The 25,305-nt window shown below is 43.7% G+C and overlaps 1 protein-coding gene across 5 annotated transcripts in view; it reads right to left on the bottom strand.

Moving 5' to 3' along the window:
• The window catches only part of ARMC9 (armadillo repeat containing 9), a 171,473-nt gene that overhangs the window by 53,296 nt on the left and 92,872 nt on the right, over positions 1 to 25,305 (bottom strand). For all 5 annotated transcript variants that reach the window (XM_035306028.3, XM_035306032.3, XM_035306031.3 and 2 more), the window contains exon 19: positions 21,640 to 21,695. In XM_035306028.3, coding sequence (XP_035161919.1) covers positions 21,640 to 21,695 — 56 coding nt within the window. The remainder of the gene's footprint in view (positions 1 to 21,639; positions 21,696 to 25,305) is intronic.

The raw sequence follows: 25,305 nt of genomic DNA, 5'->3' as shown, positions 1-25,305 counted from the left end.
CTTCCCAAGGCCCTAGGCAATCTGACCTCATCTCCTGCTCCCTCCCGGCTTCTTCCTGTTCCTGGAAGGCCCCCAGTATGCTTCTGCCTCAGGGCCTTGCCACTTGCTCTTCCCCCTGCCCCAGGCTCTTCCAAGCACGCATCATCACTTGACTCATATCTCTCTTTGCTTATTTGTTTAAGGCCTGCTTATTGTTTAAGGTCTCCGAACAGGACATCTACTTTGCTTTTACTGGTATATCCCCAGAGCCTGATGACTTCTGGCTGCAGGAACATGGGTAGGTCAGGCAATTCTTCTCTATAGATATCGAGTGCAAAATGTGACACGTTTACTAAAAATAATCACTCCAGGACACTGGAAAATGACCAATGGCAGACAACAATCTGAGCAGTACTTGCTCGGCGGGGAAGTGCTAGGGCACAGGGCGAGAATTGTGTGTTCGTGGCCTTCGTGCATGGAGGTGTTCCCATTGATTTTAGGCAGTGAAACCCCAGGGCCTGGAGGTGTGAACATGGTAGAGGGAAAGTGGCAGGCACAGCTGCTAGAAATTGAAGGGGGACAGCTGGAAGCAAGAGAGCTACAGAAGCTCAGAGATGTTACCAACTCCACACATCTCTGACTGACTGCTCAATTACAGGTACATGCAGAAAACTCCAAGGAACTCAGAGGAAACCAACAGTGTGCAGAAACTTGCAGATAATTTTTTGTGCTTGCAAATGTATTCCTCAATCCACACACAGCTCAAGCAGCAGAAGGTGGAAACCTTATGGGCTTGAGGTGTCTGAGAATAATTTCCATCCCAATTAACAGTTACATTAGGCGGAGGTTGCGGTGAGCGGAGATCGCGCCATTGCACTCCAGCCTGGGTAACGAGTGAAACTCCGTCTCAAAAAAAAAAAAAAACAGTTACATTATGCAGGGGAGACTCTTAGGATTGGAGAAAATGTTAAAGAGAGACACTAGTGACTGCATTCTACAGGGGAGGTACATTTCTCAGTTTAAGAGCAGGCAAGTTAACTGCTTACCAAATGAATGAAAGCGACAGCCCTCAGGAGAACAAAACACTATCTAGAATCACTACAACACGTTATCTACAACATCTGGTTGTCAACCAAATGCATTACTACATACGCAAAGAAACAGAAAAGTATGACCTGTCCTTGGCGTAAAAATAGACAAGAGAAACTAACCCAGATGTTAGACTTCGTAGAAAAAGACTTCAAATCAGCTTTATAAATATATTCAAAGAACTAAAGGAAAATGTGCTCAGAAGTTAAAAAAAAATACTAAGAATCTGTGAAAAACAAGAAATCTCAACAGAGAAATTGACACTATAAAAAGGAACCAAATGAGAACTCTAGAGCTGGAAAGTACAAAGTTGAAGGACTCATGTTTCGAAACCTACTACAAAGCCACAGTAAGTAACATCATATGGTACTAGCATAGAGCTAGGCATATAAATCAAGTGAACAAAACTGAGAGTCCAGAAATAAATTCTTATATCTGTGGTCAATTTATTTTTTACAAAGGTGCAATTTGACAAAGTGATACAATGGGTCAAATAATGGTCTTTTCAACAAATGGTCCTGGGGCAACTGAATATTCATATGTGAAAGGGTGAATTTGGATCTTTATCTCACATCACACAAAAATTAACTAAAAATGGTCCTACACCTAAACATAGGAGTTAAAGTAATAAAGCCCTTATAGGGAAACATAAGAGAAAAATCTTTGCAATGTTGGCTTAGGCCAATGGTTTCCAACTAGGAGTAATTTTGCCTCCTAGGGGACATTTAGCAATGTCTAGAAGCATTTTTGGTTGTGACAACCGGGAAGAGGGGTGGATTAATACTAGCATCTAATGGGTAGAGGCAAGGTTGCTACTAAACACCCAGCAGCACATAGCACAGCGCCCCCCGCAACACAGAATTATCTGGCCCAAAATGTCAATAGTGCCAAGGTTGAGAAAGTCTGGGTTGGGCAAAAAGTTCTTAGATACAACAACAAAAGCACGGACCATAAACAAAAAAATTAAAAAGATAAACAAGGCTTCATCAAAAGAAAAAGCTTTTACAAATCAAAAGACATTATTAAGAAAATGAATAGATGGTTGGTGTGGTGGCTCATGCCTGTAATCGCAGCACTTTGGGAAGTCAAGGTGGGAAGATCACTTGAGCCCAGAAGTTCAAGACCAGCCTGGGCAACATAGTGGGACCTTGTCCTACCAAAAAAAAAAAAAAAAGAAGTGGTAGCACACACCTGTAGTTCCAGGTACTCAAGGAGGCGAGAGGCGAGAGGATCCCTTGAGCCCAGGAGGTGGAGGTTGCACTGAGCCGTGATACCACTGCACTCCAGCAAGGTCTCACAAGAGTGAGACCTTGTCTCAAACAAACAAAACAGAAAATGAAAAGACGAGCCATGTGCATACAATATAAAACGTCCAGAGAAGGCAAATATCTAGAGACAGAAGCAGATTAGTGGTTACCTGGGTTTGTAGGGGTGGGGAATGCAGGCAAGGGTTGACTACAAATGTGCACAAGGGAACTTTTTGGGGTGATGAAAATGTTTTAAAATTGAATTGTGGGGATGGTAGCACAACTCTATACATTTATTAAAATTCACGGAATTATACATTTACTTAAAACAGATGAATTTCATGGTATATAAATAAATATGGTATATCAATAAAACTGTCAAAAATGTCAACACACTAAATAAATACTCCAATCAAAGGTAGATTGTCAGCCGGGCACGGTGGTTCACGCCTATAATCCCAGCACTTTGGGAGACGGAGGCGGGTGGATCACAAGGTCCAGAGATTGGGACCATCCTGGTCAACATGGTGAAACCCCGTCTCTACTAAAAATACAAAAAATTAGCTGGGCATGGTGGCGCGTGCCTGTAGTCCCAGCTACTCAGGAGGCTGAGGCAGGAGAATTGCCTGAACTCAGGAGGCGGAGGTTGCGGTGAGCCGAGATCGCGCCATTGCACTCCAGCCTGGGTAACGAGAGCGAAACTCCATCTCAAAAAAAAAAAAAAAAGAGGCAGATTGTCAGACTGGACTAAAAAAGCATAAACCAGCTATATCCTGTCTATAAGAGAAGTACTTTATATTAAAAGACAAATAGGTTGAAAGTAAAAGAATAAAATATGTCATGCAAACAGTAAGCAGGAGAGAGTTGAAGCAGCTCTATTACTATCAGACAGACAAAATATTCTGGAGATGTTATTAATTAGGGATGAAGGACATTTCATGGTGATAAAAGGGTCAACACCGAGGGATGACAAAATTACACATATATATGCTTAAAGCAAGAGAATTCCAAAACAGATGAACCAAAAACTGACAGAATTGAAAGAGAAAAGAGGCAAATTCACACTTTGGTTGGAGATTTCTATACTCCTCTCTTAGTAACTGATAGAATGAGTAGACAGGAAAATGACTAAGGGTATAGAATAGACCTGGGCATCTAACAGGTGCTTGATAAATAGTTCTTAAATAGATGAATTCTAGCCAAGTCAGTCTTTACAAGATTCCCAGAGCCTGATCCACTTGGGTGAACCAGGAGGAAACAAAAAAAACAACCATGAACCGAATGTGTACTATACACACCAGGCGCTCTGCTCAGGACACTACATAGATCCGTTCATTTAGACCTTACAATACTACTTTTTTGTTGTATCATTAGAAAAATAATGATAATGTGTCTGAAATTAAGAACTGAGGCTACAGCCTGGTAAGGCCAGGGCAGTATAAGACTGAAATAGCCAGTTGGCTTTTCCCAGCTGTTGAGATTGGCATAAATGCCATTTATTTTGTTTTGTTTTGTTTTTGAGACAGAGTCTTGCTCTGTTGTCCAGAGTGGAGTGCAGCGGTGCAATCTAAGTTCACTGCAACCTCTGCCTCCCAGGTTTAAGCGATTCTCCTGCCTCAGCCTCCCAAGTAGGGATTACAGGCACCTGCCACCACGCCTGCCTAATTTTTGTATTTTTAGTAGAGACAGGGTTTCACCATCTTTGGCCAGGCTGATCTTAAACTCCTGACCTCATGATCCATCTGCCTCAGCCTCCCAAAGTGCTAGGATTACAGGAGTGAGCCACTGCGCCGGGCCAAATGTCAGTTTTGATCACTGAAGCTCTAGCTTCAATTGGAAAAAAAATCTTGGATTTTGGAAAAAAAAAGTATATGTGAAACTGTAAAAGTCTATTTTGTTTTGCACACAAAGGTCATCTTCAAATGGTTTGTTTTGAGATGAGTCTCCCAAGCAGACTTTAACAGCCACAAACTCCTGCCATCTTGGCAAGCGTGTCCTTTTGCCATGTGCCTTTGCCACTATTCCCATGCAGGGGAGGGTCGACTTTTCTTACCTCTTGAGCCTGGGCTGGCCTTGTGATGTTAACTGTAGGACAAGGCAGAAGTGAGGCCCTGAGAATCCTGGAGCCTCAGCCTCAAGAGGACTGGAAGCTTCCAACTTCACCCTCTTGGAACTCGGAGATGCCCAGTTCCAACTTCACCCTCTTGGAACTAGGAGATGCCCAGTTCCAACTCACTGGAGGAGCAAGGCCGTGTGGCGGAGAACTGAGGCACTGCACTGCCAGACCACCCTGAACCTTCTGGCCCAGCTGACATCCAGCTGAATGCAGCCACATGAGGAAGTCCAGGTGAAACCAGCAGAGGACCTGCCCAGTCAACTCACAGAATTGGGAGGAAAATATTATTGTTTTTAAAGTCACTAAGATTTGGGCAGTTTTTTGGGGGTTAGCAAACATAACATTGATCAAATGAGCCAGACACATGAGTATAACATACTGAATGACTCCATTTATACAAAGTTCAAGAAGAGGGCAAAAACTTGAGGGGGTGGGTGGGTATCTGAATTACACAGGTATACGCACTTTGTGAAAATTCTCCAGCCTGGGATTGGGTGAATCTGCCTTCTTACATTCCTCTGGAGGGATTCTCTGCAGAGAGGAACTATCAGAACCCCTGCACAATGTTCAATATGGGGCATATGCTCAGTCAGCGAATCGCTACCCCACCACTGGTATATGCCAAGCGCTGTGCCAGGTAGTGGGAAGCATCTGGAGAACCACACTGATCTGGCCCTGTCCCAGCAGCACTTATGGCTCACTAACGTAGAATAAAAGGCAGTGTGAACAGGAGCAAAAGAAAAAATGCATCCACCAGAAAAGGGAGAATGAAAATAAATGCCAGAAAGTAGCACACAACCAGCTGCAAAGTGAGCTGCAGAGCAAATTCTCTGCAGTGTCCCTCCCCACAGAGAAACATTAACTTTCACTCTGCTGCTGTCTTTTTCTATTTCTATTTGTATTTTTTTGAGCCATGGTCTCATTCTATCATCCAGGCTGGGTGCGGTGGTGCAATTTCAGCTTTTTGCAGCTTCAACCTCCTGGGCTCAAGCAATCCTCCCACCTCACTCTCCTAAGTTGCTGGGACTACAGGTACACACCAGCACACTTGGCTAATTTTTAAGTTTTTTTTAGAGATAAGGTCTCACTATGTTACTCAGGCTGGTCTCAAACTCCTGGGCTCAATCAATCCTCCCACCTCAGCCTCCCAAAGTGCTGGGATTACAAGCATGAGCCACTGTGCATGGCCTGCTTTTCTGTCTATTTCAAGTGAACTTACTCTGCTTTTCCCCTTAAAGATCTGACTGCCCATAGCAGCAGATCATAGCATAACTCTAATACACCAAGCCTGGCCGGGCGTGGTGGCTGATGCCTGTAATCCCAGCACTTTGGGAGGCCAAGGCGGGCGGATCACGAGGTCAAGAAATTGAGACCATCTTGGCCAACACGGTGAAACCCCATTTTTACTGAAAATACAAAAATTAGATGGGTGTGGTGGTGTGTGCCTGTAGTCCCAGCTACTCGGGGGGCTGAGGCAGGAGAATTGCTTGAACCAGGGAGGTGGAGGTTGCAGTGAGCCAAGATAGCACCACTGCACTCCAGCCTGGGGACAGAGTGAGACTCCCTCTCAAAAAAAAAAAAAAAGCAACAAAAAAATGGAAACAAAACAAAAAAAAAATACACCATGCTTAACAAATGCTTAATGAATATCAGTTATCAGTTACGTGGTCCTGGTCATTCCGCTAAACTGAGTACGATGCATTGCTCATTTGCTCACGATTAATAGAAATTGCTTCTATTTCTATGTTTTCTGTAACAGACATGCTCTATATTTTATATAACATAGATGGCACATAGAATTTAGATACAAAAGGCTCAATTTGAGTAAACAGACCCTGGGCTCTTAAAACCAAGCAGCGATGAGCCAAGAACCTTGGTCAGGATGGTATGAGTCAGGTTGAAATAACCAGGTGGCTTTTCCCATTTGCAAACATTCAGCATAAACATTAGTTTTGAACACTAAAATGCTAACATCAATTGGAAAAAAAATCTTAGATTTTACAAAAAAAAAAGTTGCAAAAAGTAGTATATGGCCTGTTGTCCTTCCATCAGCATTCAAGACATCTACGCCCTAGATGCCTCAAGTTCTGAAGTCGGAAGAAATAGCGGGCCAGACACTACTTTCCTCCAGCCATATTTCTAGACCCAGACACTAAGCATTTCATCTTTGAATACCAAGTGATAGTGATTTGATCAAATGGGTAGAAAGGTATTTATTTATTAAATAAATATTATAAAATGAAATAATGCAGAATGCATTTAAGTTACTTACCAATCAAAAACTAGAAATATGCTTCACTACATAAAATGCACTATTATTATTCCAAAATTCTGTGATAACAGGAGAAACTCATACACTGCTTTGGTAAAATTTTTTAAAAATCAGATAAGAGAGAAACCTTTTCTGCACCTGTTTCCATGGTAACCAGTGTTGGACAAATAGGGCTTATAAATGCCTGGGAATCATGAGGTGTCTACAAGCCCTCACCTTGTTTTGAGCCATCGGATGTCTATTTCCATAGAAACCAGAGTGGAAATGAGGGCATCGGCCATGAGTCAGCCTGCTGGGTGGTGCTCCCAGTCAGGGTCTGAGCGCACAGGAGCCGTGTTGCAGAAATAAACGAATTTAGAAGCTGAAAAGGTACCAGAAAAAAGCAAAAGCCTTAATTGGGAAACACTGGTTTCTTTCTTGACGTGGTTAAATAATGGAAAGGTCCTGCAAGTAACACAGACATAAGACAGATGCTTCTTTACTCATTAGGTAACAGGGATTAGAAGCATAGCCTGCGCCATGCCAAGCAAGCTGGCCAGGATGAGTGGCCCATCAGAGGTGACTGATTCATGGAGAACAGCTAGTCTCTGGCTCTCTGAACATGCACCCTGAAGCAGCTTCAAGTAGGTCCACAATTTCACAGGTTATGTATGAAAGAGGCTGAAGAGAAAGGAGGCCCCAAACCTTCAAGAAGATGTCTCTGTGTATGGAATGCAAGGTCACCTGGGGAAGGCTGGTCAGGAACTGTCTGGTTCTATGCCCCATCATTTTCTGTTCTAACCACATCATCCTGCTGTGCCTCCTGACACGTGCAAAACCTTGTTTCACACTACATATGATCTGCTTCCACCCCTCAAGCCTGTGTTCCCCATTTTGTTAATGGCATCAGCATCCTCCCAGCTACCTAGGGTCCAAAGTTACCAGCCTTCAGTTCCTCATGTCATGCCTCATGAGTTCCCAAATCCTGCAGGTTCCACCTCCAGGAGCGCTTTCTGCCATCAGCCAAGCTAGCACCGCTCCCACTGCCAGCCTGGGTTTAAAACTCAGTCTGACCAGCTACTGCCTTGGGACCCTGGGTGAGTTTCTGAACCGCTCTAAACTTTGGTTTTCTCATCCATAAAATAGGCTAAGAATGACACCTAGTTGGCAGAAGGGTGAGGGGAATACATGGGAGAAAGCCAGGGAAGCTCTTGGACCATGCCTGCACACGGAAGCACTCAGAAAATACTGGCTGTGTGGTCATGTTAAGCTGTCCGGGTCCCCAGTGAACTTGAAGGCATGGCTCTGCTCACGTCTCTTGGGCTCACAGATCTTCAGTGAGTGTCCATTCCTCACTGTCTGTCTCCAATTTACCCTTCTAGCTTTGGGTCCCACCCTTGCCCTCTACACTCCCTGAGCTGTAGCCAAAGTGAACCCCCCTTGGTTGGCATCAGGCTGGTGCCTTGGCTCATGCTGCTCCTCAGCTGGGATGTCACCTGCTCTGCAATTTCAATCTGGAACTTATGCTTGAATACCTCTCTTATTTGCTAAGTTTCTTCCTTTAGTTTTTAATAAAAGTTCCTTTTGAAAGACTTCGGCCTTTGTCAATCAGGCTGAACAACAAGGGGAGCGATGTCAACGTTATGGCCAGTTACCTGGTGGCAGTCAACTGTCCCTGCTCTGGAACCCACTGGGCAGCAATGGTGGGATGAAGGAAGTGGGGTTTGGGGCCATGTGAGGTCCCTGGAACTCCTTCAGGTCCAAAGTCCATTTCCGGGAGGAGAGGGAGAGGAGACTAGAATGTTTGGTGAGGCCAGGCTATGGAGGCCTCATGTTTTAGCCATGTCTTCTATTCTCTCTATGCTGGTGCCTTAATATCTGGCGCCTGCCTGGCCTGGAGGGACTGCCCCTTCCAGAACTAGTCAGCTCTTAGGAATATTAGAAATGTGCCCCTAAGTGTGCTTTTCAAATACAAACCAACCGATCCAGAGCTCACAGCCCAACGATCTCCTTTATTGGGCTCTTACACTCCTGGCCACTATTCACCCACCCTAATCACCCCAGGGTTAGGTGCCAGACAAGTAGGGACAGCCCCTTTGCTGGGGAGCCAGTGAAATTCCTCCAAACGAGATAATCCTCAGCATGCTTATCCCACCTTGCCTATACTTAGTGCTGCCCTGTGTGGCTCCCTGTGGCATGGCGTTTCTTTGGATATGAATGTTTATACCTCGGGACCATGTATTGGTAAAATGTATCTAAAGAGAGAATCATATTAAGTTCTATCTTGAAAATTAATGATATGAAATGTTTTTTTCAAAGGATTAAGACCTAGTTTTTTGCTCTCTACCTTGATGGTTTAGGAAATTTGGTTAAAAAAAAAAGTCTAGCCTTCCTGCGTCACAGTCAACCACATGAGATGGCCACTGGCTCTGAGTTTCACACAGCCACCATGGAGGGACAACCGCAGACCCACCCACCAGCCATGCCCTCCTTCTTGACCTGACCAGCTTCATTTCCTCAGGAGAATACATGCATATGCCAGTGGGGCAGGACGAACTGATAAAACAGAAGAGAAAGACTTGAACTCACTGGTCACCTGGCTCTCCAAGGGAGCCTAGATGTAAGTAATGTAATCAAACAGTTTTCAGAGTGCTGTGACTTTGACAACAGGATATAATTTTTATCTCATGCCTGTCCCAAGTGCCTCCAAGTCTCCCGCCAAGCTAATCCAGGGTAGGAACATCTTGAATACTGACAGAAAGTTCAACAGCTCCTCAAGAAAGAAAGAGCCAGACAACACTGTAACAACATGGCTTGTCATCAGGCCTAGAAGAATAGGCACTTAAAGAAAGATGGAGGGAGCAGAGCTGTTCCCAGGTAAAATCAAGATCGAGAGGGGAGAACACCAGGACGAGGGAGAGGAAAGTCATGGGCACCTTGAGGCTTGCACTGGAGCCCACTGGAGCACTCTCAGAGGAGCTGGATGCTCCAGCCCTGAGCACCCACCCTGGGCCAGACACCCTAGAGCTTCACATCTGTGCTCAGGCCACCTGCAGCTCTGGTCAAGAAGGGAAGGAAGAGTAAGACTATAAAACTCTTGCTTTGTCTTAAGCTTCACTGTTGTTTCCCCCATTGTTCCAGACTCACTGCCCAGATCCTTCGTATGGATGACGAGTCCCGTGTCGTTTTTTATCGTGTCCTTGCCTGAGTTCTTAGTCCTCACTTGGAAGATGTCACTCTTGACTGCTTGCACAATTTGCTTGTTCCTATCTTATTTCGCCCATCTTCTTGGATTTAACTTCTTGCTCTCAAGATGTACACAAGTCCAAGCCCCTGTCCACCTAGTTCTGAGGTCACTTGGTAGGATGTGTCATGCCATGCTTCATTACAATTCCATTATAACACTAATGTGAGCAACAGCCACATTTTTCTATTTCTTGTCTCAAAGTCTAAGGAAAGTATTAATTTGGCCATTATACTGTCCCAACTCTCTACCAGTTAGTTTCTTCAAATGATTCACATTTACATTTATTCACACTGGATTATTCACCAAATGATTTTGGATATAAAAAAGGGTGGCAATGACTCAAGTCTTTATGTATCGGGCATTTAAATTAGATTTGCAGCACAGTATCAAAAGGCCTTAAAAGGCTGGGCGAGGTGGGGTTCATGCCTGTAATCCCAGCACTTTAGGAGGCTGAGGTGGGTGGATCAAGAGGTCAAGAGATCGAGAACAACCCGGACAACATGGTGAAACCCTATCTCTACTAAAAATACAAAAATTAGCTGGGGGTGGTGGCGGCACACGCCTGTAGTCCCAGCTACTCAGAGGCTGAGGCAGGAGAATTGCTTGAAACCGGGAGGTGGAGGTCACAGTGAGCTGAGACTGTGCCACTGCACCCCAGCCTGGCAGAAGAGCGAGACTCCATCTCAAAAAAATAAAATAAAATAAAATAATAAAAATAAAGAAAAAGGCCTTAAAACGATGGAGACATACTATGCTCATGGAATGAAACGCTCAAATTGATTTATATATTTAACATAGTCCCAACAAAATCTCAACTAGTGGCAAGAAGGAGGGAAAAAATAAGGTAGGGAAAGTTCTCTGACTCATGGAAGGGAGGAATCAATTCTAAAGAAGCTGGATGAAACTACAAAGCAAAAATAAATATACTGAAAGCTATCTTTCCCTCAGTTTTACGGATGTCAATAATTTACCTTATTGTAACTTACATAACAGAATATATTTGAATATGTCAGTTAAGTTGGTGTGCAAATATCAGTTAAGTTGGAGTGCAATTTTGAGACCAATCATTCAGAGTTTAATAAAAAAGAACTTGACTATTTAAACAAGATGAGTTTGCTTAAATATTGATGAGTGATGAGTCTGTGTAAACACTGACTTTCACAGTTTATCCTGGAACAAATGTATTGACATTTGCACTAATGATACAAAAGCAATGACGGGTAAACCACCGGTGCCTGAGCACAAACTGAGACAGTGATCTCAAACTCTAGTAGCAGTCACTGTATTTCACCATAGACAGGCAGATGACAGATGACAGGTAGATAGAGTCTCATTTAAGGCTGTCCTTGATGAAGTGGTAGGAATTAATTTTATTAAGTCTCAACTCTCATGGCCCATCTTTTGGAATACACAGGCAGATAAGGCAGTTCTGCTATACTAAAGCAGGATGGTTACCTTCAGGAATGGCACTTGTGAGATCAAGTTGCAAGCCACTTTTTTCAAAGAACACTATTTTCATTTGAAAGAGTAACTGACAGGGCCGGGTGTGGTGGCTCACGCCTGTAATTCTAGCACTTTGGGAGGCCGAGGCAGGCAGATCACCTAAGGTTGGGAGTTTCAGACATGAAACCCTGTCTCTACTAAAAATACAAAACTAGCTGGGCATGGTGATGCATGCCTGTAATCCCAGCTACTCGGGAGGCTGAGGCAGGAGAATTGCTTGAACCGGTGAAGTAGAGGTTGTGGTGAGCCAAGATCATGCCACTGCACTCCAGCCTGGGCAACAAGAGCAAAACTCCACTTCAAAAAAAGAAAGAAAGAAGGAAAGACTGACAGACAAACTACGGTTATTTAGACTTAAGGTATACGGCAGATGTTTTCTCAAAAATTAATGAAGTCAGCCTGTCACTTTAAGGAAAACAACTGATCGTATTTGTTAGCAATAATACAATTCGAACTTTCTAGAGAAAAACGAGAATTCTGAGAAAACTGTATCTGCCGTTGTGAGCCCAATAGCTTCCCAATACCTAAAAGGCTTTTCTGATGTTATTGGTGCTGATGTTAACTAATACAAAATTTCTGATGTTATATAAGAAAATGTATCCACATTTGGAGCCAGGTGTGGTGACTCACACCTGTAATCCCAGCACTTTGGGAGGCCAAGGCGGGCAGATCACCTAAGGTCAGGAGTTCAAGACCAGCCTGACCAACATGGTGAAACCCTGTCTCCTCTAAAAGTACGAAGAATTAGCCAGGCGTGGCGGCACATACTTGTAATCCTAGCTACTTGGAAGGCTAAGGCAGAAGAATCACTTGAACCTGCAAGGTGGAGATTGCAGTAAGCAGAGAGATTGCACCATTGCACTCCAGCCTGGGTGACAGAGTAAGACTCTGTCTCAAATAAAACAAGCAAACAAACAAAAAATTTGGAAAAACTCTAAAACTTGGTAGCCAGTATTTTCCAAATGATCAGTGAATTATAATACAAAATCCTGCATAGGTAAATGAGCTATTGAGAATGTGAAACAGGCAAGATGCCAGTAGGAATTGGGAAGTACAAAAAGCAATATAATAATAATAATTATATATATATATATATATATTTTTTTTTTAAAGATGGGGTTTCACCATATTGGTCAGGCTGGTCTTAATCTCCTGACCTCAGGTGATCCGCCCACCTCAGCCTCCCAAAGTGCTGGGATTACAGGCATGAGCCACCGTGCCCGGCTAATAATAATAATAATAATTTTTTTGAGCCAGAGTCTCGCTCTGTTGCCCAGGCTGGAGTGCAGTGGTGTGATCTTGGCTCACTGCAACCTCTACTTCACCGGTTCAAGCAATTTTCCTGTCTCAGCCTCCGATTAGCTGGGATTACAGGCATGCACCACCACACTCGGCTAATTTCTGTATTTTCAGTAGAGACAGGGTTTTATCCTGTTGGCCAGGCTGGTCTCTAACCCGTGACCTCAGGTGATCCGTTGGCCTTGGCCTCCCAAAGTACTGGGATTATAGGCATGAGTTACTGCAACTAGCCTGAAAGTCAATACAATTAAATACACCATATCAATAGTATGAAAGGGCAAAAACCAAAAACTGATCATCTCATATGATGAAGAAAAAGCATTTGACAAAACCCAACACTCAGCAAACTAGGAACAGAGAAACTTTCTTAATCTTATAATGAGGATCTACGAGAAAATCCAGCTAACATCGTTCACTGTAAGATCAGGAACAAGACAAAAGATGCCCGCTCTCACCACTTCTATTCGGCACGGTACTAGAGGCTCTAGCCAGGGCAGTTAGGCAAGGCAAGAAAATAAAGGAAAGCTAGACTGAAAAGGAAGTAAAATAATCTCTATTCACAGATGACAGTTTAGTTATCCAGAAAATCCTAAGGAATACACACCAAAACAAAACAAAACAAAACCCCAAACAAATCCAACACCCACAACAAACACACAAAAAACTCAGAGCTAATAAGTTCAGTAAGGCTGTAGGATACAAGATCAATATTCTAAAATCAATTGTATTTCTATATATTACCATATCTGATTGCTGGGGAACAATCAGAAAATCATATTAACAAAATGCAAAAGAGGCCAATAGATTTTAATTAACAGAATAAAAATGATTATCATTTTTTATTTATTTTGATTATTTATCATTTATTACTTTTTTTGAGACGGAGTCTCACTCCGTTGCTCAGGCTGGAGTGCAGTGGCATGATCTCTGCTCGCTGCAACCTCTGCAGCCAGGGTTCAAGCGATTCTCCTGCCTCAGCCTCTAGAGTAGCTGGGATTACAGGTGCATGCCACAACGCCCAGCTAAGTTTTGTATTTTTGGTAGAGATGTGGTTTCACCATGTTGGCCAGGTTGGTCACAAACTCCTGACCTCGGGTGATGTGCCTGCCTTGGGCTCTCAAAGTGCTGAGATTACAGGTGTGAACCACTGCACCCAGCCAATAAAAACGATTTTTTTTTTGAGACGAAGTTTCGCTCTTGTTACCCAGGCTGGAGTGCAATGGCGCGATCTCGGCTCAACGCAACCTCCGCCTCCTGGGTTCAGGCAATTCTCCTGCCTCAGCCTCCTGAGTAGCTGGGATTACAGGCACCCACCACCATGCACAGCTCATTTTTTTTTTTTGTATTTTTAGTAGAGACGGGGTTTCACCATGTTGACCAGGATGGTCTCAATCTCTTGACCTCGTGATCCACCCGCCTCAGCCTCCCAAACTGCTGGGATTACAGGCTTGAGCCACTGCACTCGGCCAAAAATGATTTTTAAAATTGGTTTCTACTTCCACATTGCAACCAACTTTTAATAAACTATTACCTGTCTGGTTTTAAAGTAACATCGAGTAAAAATATCTATCTGGAAAGGCTTTGAAAATACGTCATCCCCTTCTAACTATACATATGTGTGAGGCTAGATTTTCTTTATGTCCTTCAATCGAAACAACTTATAAAAAGAGATAGAAGCCAGAATCAGACTGGTTTTTTTTGATCCAGACATTAAAGAGATGGGCAAAAAACAAAAAAACACAATGCTACTCTTTTTAATAAAATTCTGTTTTGAAAAATAATTCTTTTTCATAAGAATCTTATTTATATTAATGTAATGGATTTTATTATTGCCATTTTAAGTTATTTAATATTTTAATATTTAACATTTTATCAGATTGAAGTTCTCATTTACCAAATGCCCATGGATGATAGACTGGACAGGGAAAATGTGGCACATATACACCATGGAATATTATGCAGCCATCAAAAACGTTGAGTTCGTGTCCTTTGTAGGGACGTGGATGAACCTGGAAACCATCATTCTCAGCAAACTGACACAAAAACAGAAAATCAAACACAGCATGTTCTCACTCACAGGTGGGTGTTGAACAATGAGAACACATGGACACAGGGAGGGGAGCATGACAAACTGGGGTTTGTAGGGGGGAAATAGGGGAGGGACAATGAGGGGTGGGGAGTTGGGAGAGATAGCATGGGGAGAAATGCCAGATATAGGTGAAGGGGAGGAAGGCAGCACATCACACTGCCATGTGTGTACCTATGCAACAATCTTGCATGTTCTTCACATGTACCCCAAAACCTAAAATGCAATAAAAAAATAAAATAAAATAAAAAAGAATGAATAAGACGTCATATTTGATAGCACAACAGGGTGAGTGTTGTGAATAATTTAATTGTATATTTAAAATAACTAAAAGAGTATAACTGGATAGTTTTTAACACAAAGGATAGATACTTGAGATGATTATTATCCCATTTATCCTGAATGTGATTATTAAATATTATGTGCCTGTATTTTAATATCTGGTGTAACCCAGAAATATATACACTTACTATGTACCCACAAAAATTAAAAATAAAGAAAAGGTGCTACAAAAAAAAAAAAAAGAAAAAGAAAATTTTAACAGACAAAGTACCCATAAACTTTTCAGAATCTTCCAAATTTTTAAGAATGTAAATGGGTCCTGGAACCAAAACTTTGAGAATGGTTACTTCCAACCTATGTTCTTCTTTCCCATGTATAACATATTTAATAACTAAAACTGAAATGAAAAAATTAACATCTTAAACGAAAACCTAGGAGACATTCAAAGTTTAGGGTTACAGAAAACCTTAACCAGGACAGAAAACCCAGGAGCTATAAAAGAAAATCCAATATACTTAACTTTTTTTTTTTTTTGAGACGCAGTCCGCTCTGTCGCCCAGGCTGGAGAGCAGTGCCGTGATCTCGGCTCACTGCAACCTTCACCTCCCAGGTTCAAGCGATTCTTTTGCATCAGCCTCCCGAGTAGCTGGGACTACAGGCGTGCACCACCACGCCTGGCTGATTTTTGTATTTTTATTTATTTATTATTGAGACAGGGTCTTGCTTTGTCGCCAGGTGCCAGGCTGGAGTACAGTGGCACGATCTTGGCTCACTGCAACCTCCACCTCTTGGGTTCAAGCAATTCTCCTGCCTCAGCCTCCCAAGTAGCTGGGACTACAGGCACGTGCCACCATGCCCAGCTAATTTTTGTATTTTTTTAGTAGGGAATGGGGTTTCACCACGTTGGCCAGGATGGTCTTGATCTCTTGACCTCGTGATCTGCCCGCCTTGGCCTCCCAAAGTGCTAGGATTACAGGCGTGAGCCACTGCGCCCATCCAATCTTTGTATTTTTAGTAGAGACGGGGTTTCACCTTGTTGGCCAGGGTGGTCTTGAACTCCTGGCTTCACGTGATCTGCCCACTTTGGCCTCCGAAAGTGCCAGGATTCAGGCATGAGCCACCATACCTTGCCTCAATATTTAACTTTAAAAAAAAAGTTTTTAAAAAAGATTTGTGGCAAAAGAGATTAGAAAAACATATTTTTAAAATATTTGTAATGATGGTGAAAAGGCTTTGGTAAGAAGCACAACTGAAGAAAACAAAAAGGATATGAAACAGGAAATGTACAATGTAGTTAAAGCAAATCTAGACTGGCAAAAACATTAAAAAAAGAGTAACGGCACCTATTGCTGGTGGAGATGAAGGCAAGAGCTCCTTCATGCTCTCCTAGGAAAACCTGAATTATTAACAGCTTTGGGAAAGAGTAATGTGGAAAAATCTATTATAATTTAAAAAAACAACACATACATTTTGATCCAGCAGCAAAAGCCCATAAAAATAAAAGCTCTGGTAAATAAGGATCTTTTCACAAAGATTTTACTACCGCATTGTTTGAAGTAGCAAAAATCTAGAAAGTTATACCTTCATAGCATTAAAAAGCATCAACTTGCTACACTGCCTAACTCAGAAGGATTTTCCAGAAACATGAAGGAGAGAAAAAGGCAACATGGTATAGAAGTATGTGTGCTTCTGCCTCTACGTTATCTCATTTTGTAAAAAAAAAATTGACAAAAGTATATACAGATCTGTGTACGGTACATACCTTTGTGTTCTCTGCGTGCGCATCTTGTAAGTAGGAAAGCACATGTACATACTAGTCATTAACATGGGTTTCTTGGGGGGGGTGTTGATGTGACTGCAGCGGAGGGGCAAAGGATAAAGCTTGTGCCTGTGCTTTCTCCCACAGAGGATGCCACCCCTGCTTTCCTGACCACACCCTTCCTTTCCTCGACCCATCTCACTTCCTCTCCATCCCAGGCTAGGCAATGTCTTGCTCCAGACAGCCATCTCCCAGTATTCCCGAATACTTGGAATTTCTGCAGCACTTCCTGTGTTTATCACCTTGATAAACCTGTAATCACATATTTATTTCCTATTATTTGCTGTTTTGCATTCATGTATGTCTCACAAAAAGGCAATACAGGGCAGTGGTTAGGAGCATGGACTGCTGAGTCAGACCACCTGGGTTTGAATCCCAGCCTCATCAGTTACTTATTAGCTGTGTCAACTTGGCAAGTGGCCTGTTTTCTCTCTGTCTCCTCATCTGTGAAATGTGAATAAAGTAGCACCTACTCTAGGGTTGCTATGAAGAGGAGGTGGCTGAACACCCATGAGGAACCTAGAACAGTGCCTAGCACGTGGCAATGCCAGCAGGTGGGAACGGCCATTGTCAGGATCACCGTGATCTTCCCTACCTAGGCTGGAAACTCTTGGAGGCATTTTAAACCACAGACACTCTTTTAGATTTCTTTTGCATCCCATCCCCATTAGTTCCCACAATAGTGTTATTTCGAGGTCCTCAAATATTTGTTGAGTAAATAAATGAGCAACTCTTAGATTTGAGAAGTTTGTAAAGAAGGAAATTGCTGAACATATAATTGTCACTTACATGGCAACCAACAAGTAAATGTCCATGTCTAACCTCACCTGGAACTTAAACCTATTTTGTCAAAGGGGAAGAACATTTGTCTTAAAAATCAGTCTTCTAGAATGGCACAGAAAGGCCTTGCATTTCTACTTCAGGAAGCCACACAAGGAAACTGGCTGTGATATTGTAAGGAAACCGGAGCCACTGGGGGTGAGAACAATGGAACCAGTCTCCTAAGCTTAGTGATTTACCTTCAGCCCTTTTGTAACATATTACGTCTGTTTAATATGAAATAAATGCTTCAGGTAACACATTTCTCCAAAGTGCTAAATGAGATGCATTTGAACTTTTTAAATAACAGCTGTCATTGTCCATTCCCTGGGGTGTATTATCCAAGTTGATCTAATGATGGTTTTCTTTCTCAGGAGGTTTAAATGGGTCTGGGGCCTTGTGGGCCAAGAAAGTATTGTGATTTAGAAAATAATAAAAACACCCATCTTTTCGATGCCATCCTCTAGACTGTTCCCTGCCTTGCATGTTGAAGCTCTCCCTCTCAGCTGGAGCTATCCCATCAGCATTTTAACATGTTTACGTTTCTTTCATCTTAAACAAACAAAAATGCCCCCTTCAGCCACCATTGCTCTTCCGTGCACAGTCAGACTGGGGGAGGAGCTGCATACACTTCTTGTGCCATTTTCTCCCTTCACACCTGCTCCTCAATCCATTCATTTGGCTTTTGCTCCATCAACTCACAAAAATGCACAGCATCTGACTTCTGCACCACTAAACCCTATGTCCTGCTCTCACTTCCCTCCCCTGAGAGGACGCGGGGCCTCTCTGCATTTCTCACCCAAACTTCCTTGTTCCTATTCCCCCCTTGCAGTTTCTAATGTCAACAAAGAGGGTGTAACTTTCCACGCCTTTTTGCTACATGAGCACATCTATAATCCACAGCCATGAGTGTTTATACATTTGCTTTTACCGAAATCACTGGTCAATTACTTTATGATTTCCTTTTTTTATTTGACACTATATCCTAGATAGTCTATAAATCAGAAGATGCATTTCTAGCTCTACCTTTAAATTTTTAATTTGAGTGTATAAATGTATGTACATTCACACGTATCTTTGTTAGATTACTATGTTAGATCAAGTCATTACAAACTAGAGAGAAAAACTAGACTTTGCATTGGGGGTGCTCTTGAGAGTTTCCAGTGGAGGACTAGCAGTGGTGGAAGCTGTGGCTGCACAGATTTCAGCTCAGTGAGTTAGTGTGAGCATAATTTACCCTGGCCTCAGGCCTCATCCCACTAGAGCCACTTTTTTTTTGAGATGGAGTCTTGCTTTGTTGCCCAGGCTGGAGTGCAGTGGCAGGATCTTGGCTCACTGCAGCCTCCGCCTCCCAGGTTCAGGTGATTCTCGTGCCTCAGCCTCCCGAGTAGCTGGGATTAGAGGCGCACGCCACCATGTAACCAGCTAATTATTGTATTTTTAGTAGAGATGAGGTTTCACCACGTTGGCCAGGCTGGTCTCTTAACTCCTGGCCTCAAATGATCCACCTGCCTGGGCCTCCCAAAGTGCTGGGATGGCAGGTGTGAGCCACTGTTCCTGGCCCCATTAGAACCATTTATCTTTAGAGTCACTAAGCAGCTAACTGAAAACAGTAGTTTCATTTTCTGTGTTTTGAGTCTAAATATTAAATGAAAGAAAATATACACTGCTAAGCAGGATAAGGTATGACTTCAACACTTTGCAAATAATTTCGCTGTCTCCTTCAGAGCTGTCACCTTGGGAAGTGATAACCACATTCCAACAACAGTGCTGCTTCTCAAAGAATTCTTGGAAATTTCCATTTGGCCTAAGATCTGTTTCTTTCTTTCTCCCCTCCAACTTTGAAAGGTAGTTATAAATGTAATGCTTGCCCTGGTGAAAGCTGAGTTAAACCCAGACAAGACCGGCTGTGCCTGGACTGCCCCTGCTGACTGCCGACCCTGGCGATGCCCAGTGAGGCCTACCTGGGAGAAGGAGCCCCCATCTACTGCCCATAACTCATCACAGAGTCCCATTTGGCCCAAATGATGACAGATCCTTTCCTTATATTTTTCCAACTAAACCTCTTCTAGGAATCTTCTGAAAATTCTAGCTATCACAAGCATTTTCAAATATCAGCCTCTTAAAAGAGTGGCAAAAGTCCAGAAAATTAAAAGACTTCTTTCTGTATTTGTTCGTTTATAGTAGACAATAGCTTTCAGAAGGAAATGTCCAAAAGTTGAATTCTCGTCATTAACCAGAACAGTTGAACCAAATGAATGTTCCCTTATAAGATGAAAACAGAGGATTCATAGCAAAACCAAAGCAAAACAGAAAACCAAAGCAGACAAAAAGACCCAAAGGAATGAAACAGGAAGGGAAAAAAACAAATCTTGAGAGGAACTTTTGGACACAATGAAAAAAAGTTGTTAAAACCAAATAATTAAACCTTCATTTAAACTATCACACAGAATGATACTGAAGGGCCAGGCACAAAGGTGGTGACTGATTACAATCAAGAGAAGGCTTCCGAGTCCAGAACTGCCCAGGGGCTGGCAAACCGTGGCCCACGCGTCAGATGCCTGCTCTCCTAAGCCTGCCAGCTAAGAATGATTGTTGTGTTTCTAAATATTTGAAAAAATATTTAATGATATACAAAAATTGTATGAAATTCAAATTTTTAGTGTCCATAAATAGTTTTATAGGAACATAGCCACATTCAGCCACTTTTGCACCGTTGACAGCCACTCTGTGTTACAAGGGCAGAACTCAGTGGCTGGAACTATTCTAGGCCTGCAGGCCCTAAAATAGTTCCTATCTTCTTTTTTCCACCATCCACTCTCTGTGTGAGTTCAGGCTGGTGTTTCTCTCTCTGGCTCCACCTTGGTAAACCAAGGGGCCTGGAGAAGATAATGGCCAGGCCCCCTGTCTGGAGTCAAGCTCTGCACTGCTGGACAAGGCAGGAAGAGCCAGCAGGAGTACCACCCACTGATGCCACCTGCAGCCCAAGAAGAAAGCCACAGGTACCGTGGCCACCTGCTGAGGAAGCGTCTCCAGATTTCAGCATGGGGCTCTTAAGTACCTCTTTCCCAGCGGATGCCGTTGATCAAAAACTTGGCTTTTACACATTTTATAAACTGAGAGGCCACAACTCCAAACAAAAGAACATCCTCGACATCCACCTTTTCAGTGAATGCTCCCTGCCCAAACAGATGAAAACATGCTCCAGCATTCACTGCAGGCTAACTGCTCCCCGCACACTGAAGGCAGGCAAGTCACGTGTGACCAGAGGGGCCTTCTCTTTCTGGGTGTCTGAAGGAAAACCATGTAAAGTCCTGTCACCTGAAAATCCAACTACAGTTCCTGAGTCACCATTCTTTACACCATTCAGACTCACACATATTAACTTCTGAACCTTCCTGATTTAAAATACCAGGCAAGTAGATTTTTCATAGCTGAGGAAACATAAATCGAAAGAATGCAAATCGCAGAGTAAACTGGTCAGTTCCGTCAGCTCTGAACTGAACCCAGGACCCCTCATGCCAGAGACTCTCGCCAGGCACCTACCCGCCTAGCACTCCCACTGGTGAGGAAGGCAGGCTGGGCTCGTGCCCGCTCAGAGCAGCTCACACAGAAGAATGCTCATTGTCCAGCTTCCCATGAAACCCGAATGATGTGCAATCTGGCGTCTCTGCTGTGAACCCAGAGTGTCGGAGTCTTCAAACATGGCCACTGAGCCCTCCACGTTGAGACCCCAAGTGAGACCTGAACCACCACCCAGCTGAGCTTTAGCCAACCCTCAGAACTGAGAAATAATGTAGCAGGAATTAAAAATCTCCACTTCTGGACTAACTTGTCAAGGCAGGAAAGAGAGAATAGTTTGGTATGCGTTTTCTATGTGGTGTCAAGAACCTCCCACTTACTTCTTCATCTTCATCTTCATCATCATCAGATTCAAGAACATCATCTGGTAGCTCCTCTACAAAGAAAATAAGAATCAGTGAATAATGGATAAAGCGGAAGCCTTGGGATCTGTCAGCCTCTGCAGAGACATAAACACCTTAATGAGAAATGAGGTTACATCAGAGTAACCATGCTCCTAACCATGACATCATCCTAAGCAATTTCAAATAGTAAATCTCGCCATTTTTACCAGAACACGGTTATAGTATTAAAGCCGGCATATAATATTAGGAGAATTGAGGGGAAGGAAAGTAAACAAATATTTATTTCTAGGCATCATGCTAGATCCTGCCACACCTGTTATTTTACTTAATCCTTCCAAATATTCTGTGGACTATTATCCCCCATTTTACAGAGAGGCACAGAGAGGACAGAGACTTCCCCTTGGTCTCACTTCCAGTAAATGGCAGAGAGCCGAGTCTCAAGCCGAGTCTGTTTCTAAACTCCATGATTTTTCCACGGGCAGCATGAGTGGTGGTCATGGCAGGTAGGGTTCCTGAAGGCTCTGCATTCGACTGCTAGATCTTTTTAAGAGTTTACAAAGGAGCGATAAGTTAGTAGCACAATGGAGTTGCAGAAAGAAAGAGCCCCTGCTTCCTGCCCTGTAGAGTGGGGATTGTACCAGCCACTTCTCACAGTTGTCGGGAGGACTGCACAGTACACCACAAGGAAGGCACCTGGCCCAGGGCCAGGTATGAAGCAGGCACTACAGAGGTGTTGGTGCTTTCTCCTCCATGCAGCCTTCCTTGATCCCCTTGCTCAGCAGCCATCTCTTCCTCCCCTGAACACACTCGGAACTTTGTCTAGAAATCCTGACAGTTCACACCACTTCTGGAAGATTGCTGTTTATTAACAAATGAATGCCCGCCGACTGGTCTCCCACCCACTGCACCGGACTGTGAGTCCCTGGGGACAGAGCAGCTGACTTACTCCTCCCTCTATCCCTACTACATCTTCCTTATTAGCACTTGTTTCTTGAACAAATGACATGAAGGTAAAGAAAGCCTGAAAGAAGAAAGGAAGTCAGACAGGAAGTAGGAGAAAAGAAGGAACCAAAGGCCATGCTTGAGGAGAGCACCCAGCTTGTAAAGGTGGCGGGCAGATGCACCCACATTTGATCAAACACCAAACCCTTCCCAGGAGGGAAGACTTAGAAACCCATGTTCTCAACCCAGCCCTCATTCTAAAGGGAAGGACTCCACTGACTTCACTGGACTGAGTACAGGGGGACACCAAGTGGTCCCCCTCACTGGGGCTTGCAGGCCCCATGTGGCAGCATTGTTGTGGAATGTCATGTAGTCTAGAAAGCTACTTTGCAGACATGAAGATGTGATGCCGCTGCTTTCTGGCAGAGGTTTAACGACTAAGTTCTCTATCCATAAACAGCACACGTCATTCTACCGTCAGGAAGTGCCACTGTACTCAGCAGTTATAAACTGCTCATTTTAGAATACAGAAATGCCTTTTTTAAGATTCTTGGCTGTTTTGTAAGGCAAAAGACAGCCCAGCCACACTTCTCTTTCTCTGCTTCCTCTACCCAACTCCCCTCCTGACCCCATAACTTCTCAGCCTGCAGACTCAGACTCATCCCACTACCAGAATAATCTGGCCTGAGAAGTGAAGTGCCTTATAGACTTCAGCTCCTCTCTGGGATGATTGTCTCCCATCCTGTTCCCTGGTGCACACTCCAACAGGTGCCCGCACTCAGGTAACTAACATGCGTGGGGCTAGAATGGCCAATATCAATTCCTTTCCTGGGTGCTCTGCCTTGCTCCTGCCCAGTGACCTAGCTGGTGCCTCTGTTGTCTCCCTGGTGCTGGTTCCCCTCGCTGAGGGTTGGCATCGTGGTCCAGGCCCAAGCCAGGGACCAACCTCCCTGCTGTTGCTGCTGGCAGCTCACCCTGCATTGTCAATGTCACTAGATAGAATTTTCCTTTAGGCTTTGCCAGAATAGTCCTTCCTACCTGTGGGGTTAGGTCACTAAAATATACTTGAATTTTAATACTTGAAGACCTTAAAACTTTACTGGAAAAATCATTCTAGAAGACTGAGACTGGGCTTGGATGTGTGAAAACCCACAGAGATGTTTTCATGTTTACTAAAATAAAACAAGGAAATGCACAGTCTAAATAAAGATGGTGGCAATGCCATTTCATACATCTTCAGAACTGGTAAACTAGCAACAATTTGCACTCTGCCATTAATTTCCACGTGAGGATGAAGACAGGACAGAGGCTGCCCTCTGGGTTCCACTTTGATTTGATGCTGGTGATGGATATCCTGAGCACTTGTATGTCTGGTCTTCCATCCAAATGTTCAATCACTATGACATTTTGTTTCAAAGTGGTGGGCTCCTATGTGGATACAGATAACTTAGGTGCTTGAGATGGAAAGAGAAATACTTTAGGCCCTCTATTGAAACAATAACTTGATGAGCTAAGTAGGTATTTCTCAAGCCTTCCAGAATACCCAGGGTTATAAAGCTTTAGCTCTGCCCAAGACAATTTCTTCCAGAGACATCCCTTACAAAAGTGTAAAGTGTCTCCTCATCCCACTCTAGCAGGCTCGTCCAAGGGCCAGGCTTATGGAAGAGAAAAAGATGTTTGTTGGGCCAGAGAGTAAAAGGCGCCTGCATCCTGCTGCTTGGCTGCCAGGAAGGAGGGAAGACAAGGAGACGGATGTATCTCAGTGGACTAAAACACACCGGTGGTCTTGAAGAAGATTCTCAGTCTGAATGCAGAGAACTCCTGGCCTGGGAGGGCTGGGCATAGCTCATGACTATGATGCAGATGCAACAATCCTCCCCTCCCCCGATGCTGTCCCCCAGAGAAGGCAAGAGAGCAACCTCAGGCAGGACTGAGCTTCAGGTTTTATTTTATTTTTCAATATGCTAGAATGAAGGTTGAGAGTCAGAAATGAAGTTACTGGCAGAAAATAAAGTTCTTTTGGGATGAATTATAGCTGCTCCATATAACCCAAAGAAGAGATATTCAATGTAAATTGAGACCCAGCCTAACAAGGACAAAGGTTTCAAAGCTCCCTGGCTCCTCTCCTCAGATGCCTCCTTTTGATTGGAAGCCCCTTGGACATCCTCGTTTCTGCGACCCAGGCAGTGATGCTCTGGCGTGGCTGCATGTGGGACTCCTTTGGGAGCTTGAAATCCCCTCCCTGAGAGATTCTGATTAAATTTGTGTGGGGTACTATCTTAAAGATTTAAATATCTCCCCCAGGTGACCACCCTGTACAGCCAGACTGTGAACCCTGAGCTCAAAGAAAGGCCACCTGAGGGCTTCCGGCCTTGGCTGAGCAGCTGACCTGTGAGTAGAGACCAGGAGACTCACTCTTCACTTTCTGCTCATGTGCAGAAAGGATTCATGCACTTGACTTGCAGTGATGTCGACTGCTGGGTATCAGGGAAGGGCATGGAGACACAGCGACAAACCTGGCCTGGATCCTAGCAGTGCTTGGTATCTCTGGCAGGTGAACAATGTCAGTTCACAGAAAGAGCCAAGGAGCTTTCCCCACCGCCCCTGCCCCATCCCAGGCTTCCTGGCCTTCCTCTCTTCTGCTTACTATGGGATGTGGGTGGTTACGGTAATGGAGGAGGCAGGATAGAAAGGGTATTA

The sequence above is a fragment of the Callithrix jacchus genome, chromosome 6, assembly GCF_049354715.1.
Source record: "Callithrix jacchus isolate 240 chromosome 6, calJac240_pri, whole genome shotgun sequence".
Taxonomy (NCBI): Eukaryota; Metazoa; Chordata; class Mammalia; order Primates; family Cebidae; genus Callithrix; species Callithrix jacchus.
This window is presented reverse-complemented; position numbering and strand designations above follow the sequence as displayed.